At 38.4% G+C, this 16,700-nt stretch overlaps 1 protein-coding gene across 3 annotated transcripts in view; it reads left to right on the forward strand.

The window, feature by feature from the left end:
* Positions 1-15,276, forward strand: part of Ncoa2 (nuclear receptor coactivator 2) — a 263,190-nt gene extending 247,914 nt beyond the window's left edge. For 2 of the 3 annotated variants that reach the window (XM_026397268.2, XM_077801440.1), the window contains 7 exons: positions 975-1,253; positions 1,432-1,512; positions 2,886-3,120; positions 5,151-5,328; positions 5,883-6,081; positions 8,826-8,915; positions 11,454-15,276. In XM_026397268.2, the coding sequence (XP_026253053.1) occupies positions 975-1,253; positions 1,432-1,512; positions 2,886-3,120; positions 5,151-5,328; positions 5,883-6,081; positions 8,826-8,915; positions 11,454-11,465 (1,074 nt within the window). In that variant the 3' untranslated portion in view covers positions 11,466-15,276. The remainder of the gene's footprint in view (positions 1-974; positions 1,254-1,431; positions 1,513-2,885; positions 3,121-5,150; positions 5,329-5,882; positions 6,082-8,825; positions 8,916-11,453) is intronic. The other variant, XM_077801439.1, reaches the window with a different exon arrangement.
* Positions 15,277-16,700: the final 1,424 nt, after the last annotated feature.

Genomic DNA, 16,700 nt, shown 5'->3' on the forward strand with positions numbered 1-16,700 from the left:
GGTTGAGCCTTTGAGGAAGAACTAGGACAATTTCAGGCTAAAGAAGCTTGAGAGCTCTCTCTTTTTTTTTTTTTTTTTTTAATTTATTTATTTATTTTTCGGCGGACACAACATCTTTGTTTGTATGTGGTGCTGAGGATCGAACCTGGGCCGCACGCATGCCAGGCGAGCGTGCTACCGCTTGAGCCACATCCCCAGCCCCGAGAGCTCTCTTTTGCTGATAGAGTCTTTGCTGCCTGTGTGCCATTCCTAGAAGTAGGCAAGGAAAAGGAGAATCCGCCCAAGTACAGCTCTCACCTCTGCGTGTGGATATTCAGGGACACCTGGGTCTGAAGTGTTCACCCTGGGGGAAATCCTGGCGCTTACTACATAGATAAAAGTCAAGAAGTAACAAACACATTAACATGTCTAGTGGATAATTAGTGGACGATGGCAAAATGTAGAGCATGTAGGAATTACTAACAGCCATAGAGAACAGTTAAATGAGTAAGACACAGCTTCTTACACTGATGAGGAGCTCAGGCCCCAAGTCACAAACTGGAGAGAATTCCTGTAGCTAACTCCACACCTCCTGTCCTGCTTTGTTATTTGTAAATGGGATCGTGTGGTTGGTACCCCAACATTGCTGATCCCAGCTAGACACCAAGGTGTACTTATCTAATTAAAATGATTTATACGAGTATGAATGATCAAGAAAAAAGGACTTAATAGTTCTAGGGGATATTTGCGTCCTTAAATCCAGACCAGGCTCTGATTGGTGGGGTAAGCAGGAGGCATGCTGTAGTCATGCCCATTTCTTCCCTCCTGGTCTCTTCTTTGTTGAACAAAGAAGCATTCTCTGGAAAGAAAATAGAGTCAAGCTAAAGGTACCTTTTATAGTTAAGTTCAGTGTAGGTGTGAGAGAAAACAGCCTCTTATCTACTGTGCTGGTTTAATGGCTTAATCTGTTTGTTATTTGGGGGTTTTCTCTTCAGAGCCAAGCAGTAGATCCAGAACAGTTCTCAAGTCAGGATTCCAACATCATGCTGGAACAGAAGGCCCCTGTTTTCCCACAGCAGTATGCGTCTCAGGCACAAATGGCGCAGAGTAGCTATACTCCCATGCAAGAGCCAAACTTTCACACCATGGGACAGCGGCCTAGTTATGCTACACTCCGTATGCAGCCCAGACCGGGCCTCAGGCCCACGGGCCTAGTGCAGAACCAGCCAAATCAACTGAGACTTCAGCTTCAGCACCGCCTCCAAGCACAGCAGGTGAGTTCTTCAGTGAGGCCTATACAGTTCAATGGGAGATAAGAGGGCTAACATGGCCCAACAATGCCCCAGCTGCAGATATTTTGGGTTAGGGAGGTCTACTTCTTGGGAAATGTGATTTGAAGTAAAGTATATTTTGTTTTTTAAAATGCACTGATTCCTATGTGTATGCATTTAGAATCGCCAGCCTCTTATGAATCAAATCAGCAATGTTTCAAATGTGAACTTGACTCTAAGGCCTGGAGTACCACCTACACAGGTAAGGAGGCAGACCAGCCCATAGCTTTTATTGTATCCATTTAGATTGTCTCAGCATTTCTCCTGCCTGACAACCTGAGTGAAGTAATGTGTGGGCCATGAGATCCAGACCCACACACTAGTTCTGCAGTGTCCCAGCTGTCTATTTGATAGTCTGTCGCTTTTTTAGTTCCCTCCTAATCGTGCATTTTTATTGCCAGGTGCCATTGGTTCTTGTTATTCATGGGATTTATGTTATATAAAGTCACTAAATTAGAGAATACTAAACTATTGCTCCTCAGAGGAATGCAAGGTTGGGTACCTATAAGCTTTGGTCACATTTTCATCAACCAGTCAGTACATAACCTTGCATTAAATGCGTTTCTGTTTAAAGGCTTTTAAGATGTACATATATGTTGTTGACTCATTAACATTGAACTCACATCCAGTAGACTGTATCTCGGGCCTGAACAGAGCTTATCTAACACCCAGGCTTTCTCCATGATCACATCACAGCCTCTCACACTTAGACAGTGCTTCAACACTGCACTTGGGGGCTATTTTTAAACAGTAAAATCACCAACGAAAAGCATGACAGTGTGAGAAACATGGAACCAATTAGGCCACAAAAGGCCCCTTGTTTACAGTATGAGAGCTGAAACAAGAAGGCAGAGTGGCCTTGTTCAGCATCAGCTGGAGACATGCACGATGGGCATCTGGAACTTTTGCCCCTGTGCTCTTGTCCTTGAGTGGCCACCACAGTGCCGTGAGTATTAATTTAGTGAGTAAGCAACTTCATGTAAATGGAAGTCACACATAAGGATGACTGCCCATGTCTCCTTAGGACCCATAAATAGCCTCGTACTGTAAAAAGCATCAGCATTCTTCCCTCATCCTCTTCTCTGTTCCTCCTCCTTACCCTGTCTCCTCTGTCCTGGCTTCTGTATGTCCCTCTCAGCCTCTCTTACTCCACCATACCCCTCTTTCCTTCCTGTGTTCAGCCTTTCCTGAAGTGTTCCTTGTCCCTTTTTGGCATCGTGACTTGGTTTCTTTTTAGATTTGAATGCCCCTTGAAAAACACTAAACTGCCATCCTCAGGGCTTATGTCACAGTCTTCTTATAGAAAGGACTGTGCTTTTTTGTGAGTCCTATATTTAATGGGTTAATTGATAATAACATTCAACTTAACCCTGCTAAGTCCTAATAAGTTTTCAGAGTCATTTCTGTAGAAGTTAGAAGCTCCCATGCTCAGCCATCAGTTGTTCAACTCTTAGTATTTCTTTCCATATAAATTTTATTTTTCAAATAATTTTACACAAGCTGGTGCCATTCATTGTCCTATCTAATCTGTGACTACCCCCAATGTTTCCCTCCATCTGTTGCCCTTGATTTTAGGCACCTATTAATGCACAGATGCTGGCCCAGAGACAGAGGGAAATCCTGAACCAGCATCTTCGACAGAGACAAATGCATCAGCAGCAGCAAGTTCAGCAACGGACTTTGATGATGAGAGGACAAGGGTTGAATATGACACCAAGCATGGTGGCTCCTAGTGGTATGCCAGCAACCATGAGCAATCCCCGGATTCCCCAGGCAAATGCACAGCAGTTTCCATTTCCTCCAAACTACGGTACTGGACTTACATCCCCAACACCTTTCACCAGTCCTTTCTCCCCAGTGTCCCCCAGTCCTGGGTCACAGCTCCTCTCTCACAGCTCTTTGCATGGCTCCCAGATGAATCTGGCTAACCAGGGAATGATAGGAAATCTGGGAGGACAGTTGGGGCCTGTCAGGAGTCCCCATGTCCAGCACAGTACCTTCCAGGCTCTCAGCTCAGGTACCACTTTTCTCTGAGTGCAGGTCTTACTTAAGAATGACCGAAGTAAGTGTGTATGTGTAGAGCGTGTCTATCTTATAGAGTGTGAGTGTGTATGAATATATTTGTTATTGTCATTGTCTGTGAACACAGGTGTATATGTATATATTGATATTTATATTTGAGTTCCTCTGAGTCTGACTCAAACAAATCAATAGATACAAAATACTGAAAGACATATATTTATATACAATAAATATTCTATAACTTTTGAAGAATGAAGACTAATGATTATACCAGATCTTTTTTCTTTTTTTCTTTTTTTTTTTTTATACCAGATCTTTAATGAATAGATAATTCTTAGAAAGTGCTATGTAGAAACCACAATGGGAGACCTCTTAGTTTTTTTTCTATTGATTTGTTATTTAATGTCAGTCTTAAGAGATGAGATTCCAAGAGTATAATGTCATAAACATTAATATTTGTGTGCATGTCATGTATAATTAATAGTTGAATTATTAATGAACATAAAGTGCTTACATTAACAATCAAAATTATTTTTCCTACCCTTGCCTGAATTATCTATAAAAACAAGTATTAAGTCTTTGTGACTAAATTCAAGTTTCCTATTACTTTAAAGAAACAAACATAATGTGCAGCTTTTTTCCAGCAAAAGCTTAAACTTTTTATAGCTAATTTAAATATTAAGCATGTATGTTTCACAAATCTTAAGCAAAAATTTACTTAATACCATCCCTGAAATATTCTACAAAGTTGCTTCCTTTCTTCCCCCCTCTACTTTGTTTGCTCTATTTCCTTTTTTTTTTTCTTCATACCAGGGATTGAACCCACAAGTGCTTAGCCACTGAGCTGCATCCCCAGCCCTTTTTTTTATATTTTATTTAGAGACAGGATCTTGCTGAGTTACTTACAGCCTCACTAAGTTGCAGAGGCTGGCTTTGAACTCATGATCCTCCTGCCTCAGCCTTCTGAGCCACTGGGATTATAGGAGTATGCTACACCACACCTGGCTCAATTTCCTTTTGTTTTTGTTTCTGTGGTGCTGGGGATTTAAACCAGGGCCTTGTGCATGCAAGGCAAGCACTCTACTAACTGAGCTATATCCCCAGCCCCTCAATTTTCTTTTTAATAATTTAGAAGTCTGCATAAAAATTCTTTCTTTCCTTTAAGGGTAAACTCCATTTGCCTCAAAACTAAGCAAGTGTCATATGTTGAATATTTTCTTTTATCATTAATCTTGGATAGCACTGAAGTATCAAAGTCCTTTTGAAGGACAAAGTAAGCTAAACATGAATAGTTGTTTTTCAAAAGCATCCATCTTATCATGGAATGACTTGTTAATAAAAAATTATTCATGTGTTAACTTTTCTTATAGCTGAACTTTAATCCAGTGTAAACCTAAACAATCCTGATGTAGTGGATTAAAGTACTATTAAATCCACTAAATTTTTTTAAATATTAAAGACTTTGACATTCAGGTCAAAGATGGATATATATTTAATTAACCCATTGTTGATTTGGAGAGGATTTGAGGCAAGAGTAATATTTTATCTCACCCGGAACTTGATTGTTAGTATGGCTTCTAGGCCCACCCACACACACACCACCTACTGTAGAGAATCAGAGTGTGGAGATTTTTTTTTTTTTAAGTCTTGCATTTTATCTCAGCTCAAAATCTTTTTCAAATGTAAGTAATTAACCAGCACATGCTCATGTATTTGAAGGTAATTTTCTATGTATGTTTAATTTGGAATGTTCTTTTTTCCCCCAGGCTTTATCATAAAACTAATGGTCGCTTTTGAATTTTTATTTTGTTTTTTAAGGAATAAGTCAGCAACCTGATCCAGGCTTTACTGGGGCTACAACTCCCCAGAGTCCTCTAATGTCTCCCCGAATGGCACATACCCAGAGCCCTATGATGCAGCAGTCTCAGGCCAACCCAGCCTATCAGGCCCCGGCAGACATGAACGGATGGGCGCAGGGGAACATGGGCGGAAACAGGTAATGCCAAGTTTCTGTGTCTTTTTGAGATAATGGTCACCAAGGAAACTTTCTATAGACTACCTTCCTCGTTTCTGTATTTTTTTTTTTTAACTTATTTGCTCAAGTAAATCTCTAAGTAAGCCAGTTATTCATCTCAGGGCAGAAGTCACCCAAAATTTGCAAAAGCTTAGCAAAATACTTCTTCTTTTCAAGTAAAAGCGAAAACTCTAAGCAGGTATCACCCCACTAATTTATCACAGAGACTGCTGTGGAAAGGCAGTAACATAAAGCCAACCCTTTTTCAGTGCATGTTATAAAAGCAAAATGGAAAGCTCTTCTGATGCAGCCGAAAAGTGGGGAACACACTTCAAGAATTGCTGGGTGGTTCCTGCAGCACTTCCCCTGCTGATTAGGCCTCATCCACCCCATCACCTGATGGCTGTCCTCCCTGGATTCATGCAGTTTAGTTATTCACTCTAAAGTAAAAGCCCTAGCAACAAGTTCTCAAAACTGCCTGCTTCTGTCTGCCATTGGGCTCTAACATTTTATTGCATCTTCCCTCTGTGTTCTAGCATGTTTTCACAACAGTCCCCACCACACTTCGGACAGCAAGCAAACACCAGCATGTACAATAACAATATGAACATCAACGTATCTATGGCAACCAACACGGGTGGCATAAACAACATGAACCAGATGACAGGACAGATCAGCATGACCTCAGTGACCTCCGTGCCTACGTCGGGGCTGTCCTCCATGGGTCCCGAGCAGGTAAACATGAAACACCATGCAGCCTGGTGTCCTCTGATGATAGCTTTTGTCTAATTTTGCATTAACTGTGTCTTTCCACGTCCTTAACATCTTCCTTCAATTCCCACATTTATTTTGAAGACTGTTTTTTCACCCTGTTTTCACCTATTAGTGAGATTAACAAAAATATTAAGAACAAAATAAACTTGAAAGGATTCCTGACTGCTGAAGAATTTTTTTAAAAATATTTGTTAACCTTCACATCATTTACATTTTTTTTCATTTGAGGAATTTAGCTATATCTAAAACGAATCTCTAAAGATTGAATGTTGAGTCTGCATTTTACATTGCTTTATTTTGGCCTTGTAGTTTAAGAACTGACGTTTTTCTTAATGTAAATACCAAATGAAAAGCAAGGGACAAACTACCTGACACCCAGTTAGCTTAAAATAGTACTTCATTCATGCAGGGAGGCTAACACAGATAATCCAAGAAGTGTTCCTTTTCATCATTGGAACGTGGGTGCCATGATTTTTGGAAGAGAGTCAGTTTATTTTAATAATTTCATTTGGTATTAAGTATTTCTGTCCCAAAGAATACACCAGGTGGCAAAGAGACTCAAAGCATTTGGTACAGTAAACTGCCAACCCAGAACTCAAAAATAATAATTTTATCATGGCATTTTTATCATGGCATTTACAGAATATCTTAGTTTTTAGTATATATTTTAATACATATGTATATATATATATATATATATATATATATATATATATATATATATATTTTAGTTGTAGATGGACACAATACCTTTTATTTATTTTTTATGTGGCGCTGAGGATCGAACCTGGTGCCTCATGCATGTGAGGCAAGCGCTCAACCACTGAGCCACAACCCCAGCCTCAGAATATCTTGTTTTTAAATGGCCCAAAATGTTAGTCATTCTGCTACTGATCCTCAGTGGGTTCATTCAAAGTAAAATTGTGGCAAGGACCCTGAATTTTATTTCATATATGGAAAAATTGAGGCATGGGTACTTTAAAGAACACAAGCAATGAGTTATTATCGGCCCCATGAATTTCAATCTTGTTTTTTATTGTTGTTTTTTCTTAATGTGATGTTGCAGATTGGCCTTCCACATGGAGCTGCATCCTCAGCCCTTTTTATTTTTTATCTTAAGACAGGGTCTCACTCAGTTGCCCAGGCTAGCCTCAAACTTGCATTCCTCCTATCTCAGCTTCTGAATAACTGGGATTATAGGCATGTAATACCATGCCTGACTGATTAGGTCTATTGAATTCCGATGTTAGTAAACCACAATTTTGTGAAATTTTCCAAAAATGTTACAACTCCTCAAGTGTTTTAGTCTATAAAATAATGATTAATAAATATGTAGGGTGGTGCATAAGGAAATTGAAAGCCCTTTGTAATTTAAGAAAGCTGTGTTATTTGTAACTTTTGCATGGATTTAAAACCTTTTGAGGGAAAGTGGGGAGACTGGATATCATAAAGATATAAGGAAGATTAGTAGAGTAGAAAGAGATTCAAAGAGAGGAGGGACAGGAAAGGAGAATAATTATGGAATGAATTTAACAAAACTGTGTGTGTTATGTGAATATATAAAGATAGCACCACAAATTCCACCTTTATGTATATGTAAAATCCACCAATCAAAAATAAATAAATGAGTGAAAGGAAGATCAGTGGAGTAGAAGAAGGGGAATATTGGGAGGGAGGGTGGAAGGGAAAAGAAGGTAATGAGGATTGAAAGGGAATAAATTAAACTCAACCATGTATGATTTAGTCAAAATAAATGCAGCTGCTGTGTATAACTATAATGCTATAATTTAAGAATCTGTTAAAAATTTAAAAAAAATTAAACTTTTTGAATATCAGGGTTAATTTGCAGGCCAAGAAACACAACTGCAGTGTCTTCTGATAAAATCATTTTTGTGTGTATATACAGATGCTGCTGGGCATGGTGATCACGTACACCTATAATCCCAGCAGCTCCAGAGGCTGAGGCAGGTTTGAGGCCAGCTTTAGCAATTTAGCAAAGCCTTGAGCAACTTAGTGAGACCTTATCTCAAAATTAAAAAGAAAAAGGGCTGGGGATGTGGGCTCAGTGGTAGAGTGCCCCTGGGTTCAATCCCTGGTGTCCACCTGTCCCCCAAAAAGAAATACACACACACACACACACACACACCTACTAACAAATTGTTGGCTTTGTTAGGGTAATTTTACAAAATCCAGCGCCGTTTTCGGTATTCACGCTTGCCCTTGCTAATTACTAACTTGCCTAAGTGACAAAGATGTCAGGAGATTGCATCTCAGATGACTTTCACAGTCTCAAATGTGAGTCATTGGTCTAATATGAACCAGTCAAAAGAGTGAATGGCATGAAAATGTTTCCAGTATTGTCTGTTTTATTTCTGTACAGAATGCAGATCAAATTTAATTTCAAAAGCAGCAAGTGTATTGCAAGTACTTATTTTTATGTTTCTCTATACTCTCCTCAAAATGTATACATGGGAGAATAGGTATAGCGATGAAGTCCTTTTTTTTTTTTATCCCCAGTAGGGATGGAGCCCAGTAGTGATGTGCAAGTTAGGCAAGTGCTTTACCACCAAGCTACATCCCCAGCCTTGAAGCCATTTGTATCATGCTTTTCCATATACTCCTAAGAAAAGAATAGGAAGCATAAGGGGATGGTTGTTCTCCAGTGCTCTTTTGGATGTCCCACTTTCATGTCTTATTGCCCTCAGGTTAATGATCCTGCTCTTAGGGGAGGCAACCTTTTCCAAAACCAGCTGCCTGGAATGGATATGATTAAGCAGGAGGGAGATGCATCACGGGTAAGAAACAGCATAAGACTATGGTAGTAAAGTGACATGAATCTTTTGTAGACCAAAATTGGCATAGATTTATTATCAACCAGTACATTAAAGGTGGTTATAAATTATCTCATTTCATTTAGCATACAGTACTTTTTTGTGAATAGTTGTTTCCTTAAGCTCATTATAATTGATTTTATATTAAAGAATCAAGAACCCTAATTTTGCAGAGTATGGTAGCTTGCACCTGTAATCCTAGTGACTTGAGAGTCTGAAGGCAGGAGGATTGCAAGTTCAAAGCCAGACTCAACAATTTAGTGAGACCCTGTCTCAAAATAAAATTTAAGCTGATCGCAATGTCTCACACCCTTAATGCCAGTGTCTTGGGAGGCTGAGACAGGAGGATCACAAGTTCAAAGCCAGCCTCAGCAATGGCAAGGCGCTAAGCAACTCAATGAGACGCTGTCTCTAAATCAAATACAAAATAGGGCTGGGGATGTGGCTCAATGATTAAGTGCCCCTGAATTCAATCCCTTCAACCCCAAAATATATATAAATAAATACAATTTTAAAAGGGCTGGGGATATAGCTCAGTGGCAGAGCACTTGCCTAATATGCATGAAATCCTGGGTTTAATCTTCAGTGCTCCCTAAAAAAGTATGTGGAAGATTTAATGACCCCTTCCCGCCCCCCCAACATTGTAGCCAGAATGCCACACCAGGTAGTGTGACTCCAGAGATCCAAACCATGCTTGCTGCTGTCATTCACCAAACTGATTCTGGCCAGTAGCTGCCCATTGATGCTAGTCACGGAAAAAATACTGCCTTAATGATTAAAACCCTATAAATGTAATAGGATATAAAAATATCTTACTAGATTTTTTTTTCTGGACCTACTAGAATATTGAAAGGATTTCTAACATTTTCATCAGTACCATGTAGTATATTCATATGAAATCATATTAGTGATACAAGCTAGGAATGTGTATCCTCAGCTTAATCTTATAAAAGTACATTAACTATTTTTCTCTAAAAAGAACCATAATTACAAATGTTCTTCTAGGCTCTGAAGAGAAGTGTGTGCCTGGTCAGGGACTAATGTAATGCTACCATGACCTCTAGAATTTATGATCTGTCAACTGGTTATATATAAAATCAATCAATCAATCTCTCTCTCTCTCTCTCTCTCTCTCTCTCTCTCTCTCTCTCTCTCTCTCTCGTGTGTGTGTGTGTACGCGCGCGTGCGCACGTGTATGTTACTAAGGACTGAATTGAACCCAGGGTCACTTTCCCACCGAGTTAATATCTTCAGCCTTTTTATTTTGAGAAAGGGTCTCACTAAGTTACCCAGGCTGGTCTTGAACTTATGATCCCCCTGCCTTGCCCTACTGAGTTGTTGGGATCATAAACATGCACCATCACACCTGACTAAACCTAGATAATCTCTGTGGCTCTTTGCTAACTGTCTGAATCCCAGAAGCAGTAGCCACATGTTTCCACAGCATCTACTCTACTGTTTCCCCTCAGAAAACTCAGATCACATTTGTATTTGATGATTTGCCTTGCCTATTCAGTAATTTTTGTGATTGCAGTGACTAGAACTGTCTTGTCCCATCATTGGGCACACAGTAGTATGTACTCAGTATTTGCCAAATAGATAGAAACTTCTGGGAGGAAGATGGGTAATAGCCAAAGAAAATCATTGACAGATATAATCACAGCAACCAAGGAAATACCTACAGCTAACTCCTGCTCACAGCAGCCTTGATAGCCTGTCATCCAAATCATCAGTATATAGCAACCAAACTAGCAGGAACACTCCTAGGACCAAAACCCAGGTTTTTAGCTTGCTGAAGCCAGGGAAATCACACCCACCAGACCTGGGAAGTATCTTATAGAAGAGAAATAGTTCATAGGAAGTGGGTTTGTACTGGAGGAATCAGAGGAAGGATTAGGAAGTAGCAGCCCCTTCTGGATTGGATGCTACTCAAAAGCAAGATTCAGCAACTGGGTTGTATCAGTCATGTTTGTTGAGAAGGTGAAAGAAATGAAATAGGACTAATACACCATTAGTAGTCGGACAGAGGTCATTTAGGAGAGACTGACTAATGATGCTTTTGTCATCTGTCTCCTGCAAGAAACCACACAGTGGATCTTCTGGGCTAAGCCTCATCCTTCAGGAGACATTGCATTCATCCAGGCACGGTGGTGTAGACTTGAGAGGCTGAGGCAAAAGTATCGCAAATTCAAAGCCAGACTCAGCAACTTAGTGAGGCCCTAAGCAACTCAGTGAGACCCTGTCTCAAATGAAAACATTTTTAAAAGAGCTGGGGATTTGGCTCACTGATTGAGCTTTCCTGGGTCCAATCCCTGTTACTCTCTCCCCGCAGAAGAAGGAAAGGGCTTTGTTCAGTGGGAAACTTGTCCAGATTTGAATCCCTGTACTCTCCCCAATGTGGCCTTGTGATTTGCATCCTTTAGAATAGTCAGTATTTTGATGTTTTTGTCGTGTTTCATCAAAAACTCAAGATGTTTTATGATTTTGCTTGTTTTCCTGCAGAAGTACTGCTGACCTTGAAGGTAGCTGGTTGCTTCTTTCTTCAGCTGACCGGGCTCATTTGCTCAAAATACTTACCAGTCTGGAGAGCTGTGTCTCTTTGTTTTGACCCAACTGACCTGCCCGCCAGTTCTCCCAGAGCACGATGAGCTGACGGCCTGGGCCCAGGCTCCCAGCAACGAGTTTTCCCGAGCGACACTCGGCTGCTGCAGGAGGAGCTGCCTCCTCTCGTCTCAGTCTGAAGCGCGAGTCCAGACAGTCACTCAGTCTGTTCACTGCATTCACCTTAGTGCAACTTAGATCTCTCCTGCAAAGTAAATGTTGACAGGCAAATTTCATAACCGTTTCCAATGAATGTATTTAAATGTATGTATTTAAGGAGAACCATGCTCTTGTTCTGTTTCTGTTCAGTTCCAGACACTGGTTCCTTGCTTTGTTTTCCCTGGCTAATCAGTCTAGTACAAAAAAATTAAGATTTCATCTGGGGGAAAGAAAAGAATTCTAAAAACAAATCAAACTGTTTTTAAGCTAAAGCCTGCATTTGGGACGGAAGCAGACCCCGTGGACAGTGCTATATGTGCAGACACACCCAATAAGTGAAGACCTATAAAGTCATAGTTGTATCTTTGCAGAAAGCGCTAAAGACCATGTTGGAAAGGGATTCCAGTTATTGAACAGATGAAAAGAAGCCTGTGAGAAGGCTGTTAATATTAACAAGTATCTCTTCCATTTTTTTCTCTCGAGAAGAAATATTTTTCATTTCTAAATTAAGTTTCCTTTAGATTAATCGTCTTGAATTAGCATCTCCCCTTCCCCTTCTGGTTCTGACTCTTGCCTCCCCCTGTTCCCCCTACTTTCATTCATTTTTTAAAAAATAATATAAGCTACAGAAACCAGGTAAGCCCTTTATTTCCTGAAATGTTTTGCCAGCCACTTACCAATTGCTAACTATTGAATTTCAGAAAAATGCATTTACTGGCAAGGAGAGGAGCAAAGTTAAGACTTGACATCAGTCAAGCTAAGGACACCTGCTTTGGAAGCATGTTTATTCTGTTCCCCAGCAACTCTGGCCTCCAAAACAGGAGAAAACACTATAACTAGTGTATTGAAATTGACAGCAGATATCACGACAGATTTAACCTCTGCCATGTGTTTTTTATTTTGTTTTTTAGCAGTGCTGACTAAGCCGAAGTTTTGTAAGGTACATAAAATCCAATTTATATGTAAACGAGCAATAATTTAAGTTGAGAACTTAAGTGTTTTAATTGTATAATTTTTGTGAGGTATACATATTGTGGAATTGACTCAAAAAATGAGGTACTTCAGTATTAAATTAGATATCTTCGTAGCAATGTCTCCTAAAGGTGTTTTGTAAAGGATATCAATGCCTTGATTAGACCTAATTTGTAGACTTAAGACTTTTTATTTTCTAAACCTTGTGATTCTGCTCATAAATCATTTATCTAATCTGTATGATATGCAGCCGCTGTAGGAACCAATTCTTGATTTTTATATGTTTATATTCTTTCTTAACGAACCTTAGAAAGACTACATGTTACTAAGCAGGCCACTTTTATGGTTGTTTTTCTGTCCACTCTGGTAGGGGAATAATATTTTATTAATTGGTGTCAGTTTCAGATAACTGCAATACCAAGAAACTGATGACCTTTTTGAGCTATTTCTCCCCAACCCCTAATACACATACTTTCTTACCTAAATTTCAGAATGATATCTTTTTGATGTCTAAAAAGCAAAGCATTTTATAATATCTCATTAGCCAGGCTTTTTAGGAACAGAGAAGTTTTTCCGTGAAATTTGATTAATTGTTTATTTGTGGCAGGGTGAAAAATGTACAAACTACCCCTATTTATATTTATATCTCTCTCTATATGCACGGATTACAGAAATATAGAAAGAGATATAACCCAAAGATAAATGATAAGTAGACAGTCTAAAAGTGTTGCTCCATACTAAAGAAACTTCTGGAAATTTGCATTTCAATACCTTTTTCCACTTTGAGAGGGATCTCAATACAGGGAGGTGGCCAAGGAACAGCATTTCTCGGTGGCCACCAGTTCATATGTCCCCTCAAAAGGCTCTACTTTTCTCCACCAAACCATTGGGTTGCCCAGCTGTGATGGTAAAAGCAAGCAGATGTGGGCCCGGAACTCCAGGACCTCATCCATGTGATGAGGCTCACATGGTGCACAGTTTAGTGTGATCAGTTTTGAGTTAATTTTTAGAACTATGAGAGTTAGAATCTGACTTTAGCTTCACACAGCACAAAAGAGAAAATGGAGTTTAACCCGGATTTATTTTAAGTCCTTTTTCACTTTACCATCCAAAAATACCTTCCATATCTTTCATTTTTTATCCATCTGCCCACTGTGTTTTAACATCAATCCAAGTTGGACAAATCTGCAGATCTGTGGTACTGGTAGTTCAGAATAACTCATGATCATTACTGTCTTGAAGGAAAAGAGATTATAAATTCTCTTAAGGTTCAGATCAGGTAATGGATTTTGTTTTACATCTAATTAGGAGAAGAAATAAGTGAAGGAATCCTCTGATCATATTGATCACTATAGAAGCAAAAGCCAAATCAATTCCCTTCATTATCAGTATTTCTCATGCTGTACACAATAAATTTGTTAGACTGAGTACTTGGTTTTTGTTTAAGAGAACAAATAATCAGTGTTTTACTTATTACTAAATGTGAAAAACATAATGTGAAAAGTATACATACATTAACTTGGTTGTAAAACCCATTTAAGTGTTCATGTAATGTGGTAAGTTTAAAAAGTGAAGTGAGTTGTTTTACTACAATGAATTCATTTGACTCAAAGATTAAAATGCCCCTCCCACCACGTGTATCTCTTATGGCCTGTAATAATTGAAAGCAATGTTTTTGCAGTTTATATAATGCAATTTTTAATCTGTGTTTAAAAATGGAGTTCATATGGGCTTAACACATGAACTGGGTGGCACAGATCCACTTGCAGAACCCAAAGATACACAATCAATTTTGAAATGCAACTTAAGCCATTAATTGTTGGTGTGAATTTAAAATTTTCTAGTGTTTGTATGGTAGTATGCTGCCTAAGAGCAAAGCATTCTCTGCACAAAAGAAAATTACTGTAGTGGCTTCGATTTTAATTAGAATTTTTCTCCCTGGTGTTTCTTTATAGACTAAAACAAAATCTTTTAAGTTTCTTACTACAGGTAAAAGCTATGTGCAAGAACCTCAAAATGCTAAAATCTAGCATAATGCCTTAGATCTGTTTTTAAGTCTTGTATATTCCTACATAGCTGTCCAATGTATTATATTTGTATAGTGAATTGTGTACAATTTTTGAATAAGTGCATCATCACTTAATCTTTATGCTATTGAATAGTGATGATGATACATTTCTTCAACATTTAACTGTCGTTTTTTTTTTTTCCTTTGTCATTGTGGGTTTTATTTGTACAGTTCCTCATAAAGTTGCATCTGAGATGTGTGTATATGAAAAGATTATACAAGGGTAAAATTAAGCAATATATTAACTATGGTTCTTCAGGAGAAAGCTTACAGTGTTTCAGGTTGTGATTTATTTTCAAAACGGAGTTGACTCTGAACATCACTTTGTTCACCTGCATTGATGTTTGTATTTCTAGTGTGAGCAGTTTATGCAAAGGTAGATATATTCAGAGAAATTTTAAATACATTTATGCAAGTTAATATTGCTTTGCTGATGCTATTTGCTTATTTGATGTTAAATAATGCTATTGTAAATAAAGAATTCTGTTGTTATTGCATCATTTAATAAATTTTAATGCCTTCGGGTTTTACATGGCTTTAGAGATTTTAATGTGTTCATATTGTATTTTCTTTTATAATTAAATTAAAAATACCTTAACTGTCATTTAGTAATTTCTCATATTGATACAGAAGTTGACACATTCACATCAGTTTAAAATTTCATTCTAACAATAACCCTTTTCTTTCCTTCCTTTCTTTCCTTCTTTCTTTCTTTTGCTGGCAAATGAACCCAGGGCTTTGCACATGCTAGGCAATTACTCTACCACTGAGCTATCCCCAGCCCCCCAGTAACCCAGTCGTTTTTTTTAATACTGAAGGTTGAACCCAGGGGCACTTACCACTTAGCCACATCTCAAGGCCTTTTTTATTTTTTATTTTGAGACAGGGTCCCTCTGAGTTGCTTAGGATCTTACTAAATTGATGAGGTTGACTGAGTTTCTGGGGTTACTAGCATGTACCACCACATCTGGTTAGATTTTCAGTTTGAAGATAAGGAATGTGTCCTGTTTAAGATTAAATACAACTTATATAGACCACAGAGTCCGAAATGATGTTAGTAGTCTTTTCACCATTCTGTTCCACTTCCCATTCCCAAATCTCCAAAAAGTTTCATGAGAATACTGTGGACTTTGAACTAGTTTATTAAGATTTTATATATAAAAATCTCACATGTGAGAATATTCATAATGGTTTACTGGGTTTGTTTGTTCATAATTGGGAAATAATGCAAATATAAAATATCTAAAACCTATATCATAACTATATGCAATATTAGTAAATATATCTGTTTTCTTACTTTCTCTCTCTCTGAAATACAGGTTTGTTCAGCCCATTACAGATGCTAGCTTGAAAAGGACCGAGTCCTGGAATAAATTCTACAAATACAAGGCACAGAGCTCTATTCAGCTGGGAGTATATCCTAATATCCTAGAGCTTTTTGTTTGTTTTATTTTGTGGTGCTTGGGATCAGACCCAGGGCCTTGAATATACTCAGCAAGTACTCTATCACTGAACTACTTACACCCCAGACCCTGGGATTATGTTAACCAAAGGCTCACAGCCAATGCTAAAAAATTAAGTATGAATTTTAGGGATGGAAGAGAAAAAACACTTTCAGCCAATTTGACCATCTATAGGGAAAACTTAAATGAATCAATTGACCAGCTCTTGGAATCAATAAAAAGGCTCTGTAAGATGGCTATAATATGCAAAATCAACATTGAGTCCATGCTAATAACCAATCTTTTGAACTCATTTTTTTAGCCAATACATAAAAACATTAAACATGGGATGCCATGTTTGGTACACGTATACATGGTATAATGTTTGATCAGTTTGCTCAAACACTGAACATCTGTTTATGGTGAAAACATTCAAAGTCACTTCTTCCAGCCTTCTGAAATATACAGTCCATTATTGCAAACTGTATTGTGCAACAGCACACCAGG

This window comes from Urocitellus parryii, chromosome 7 (genome assembly GCF_045843805.1).
Source record: "Urocitellus parryii isolate mUroPar1 chromosome 7, mUroPar1.hap1, whole genome shotgun sequence".
Taxonomy (NCBI): Eukaryota; Metazoa; Chordata; class Mammalia; order Rodentia; family Sciuridae; genus Urocitellus; species Urocitellus parryii.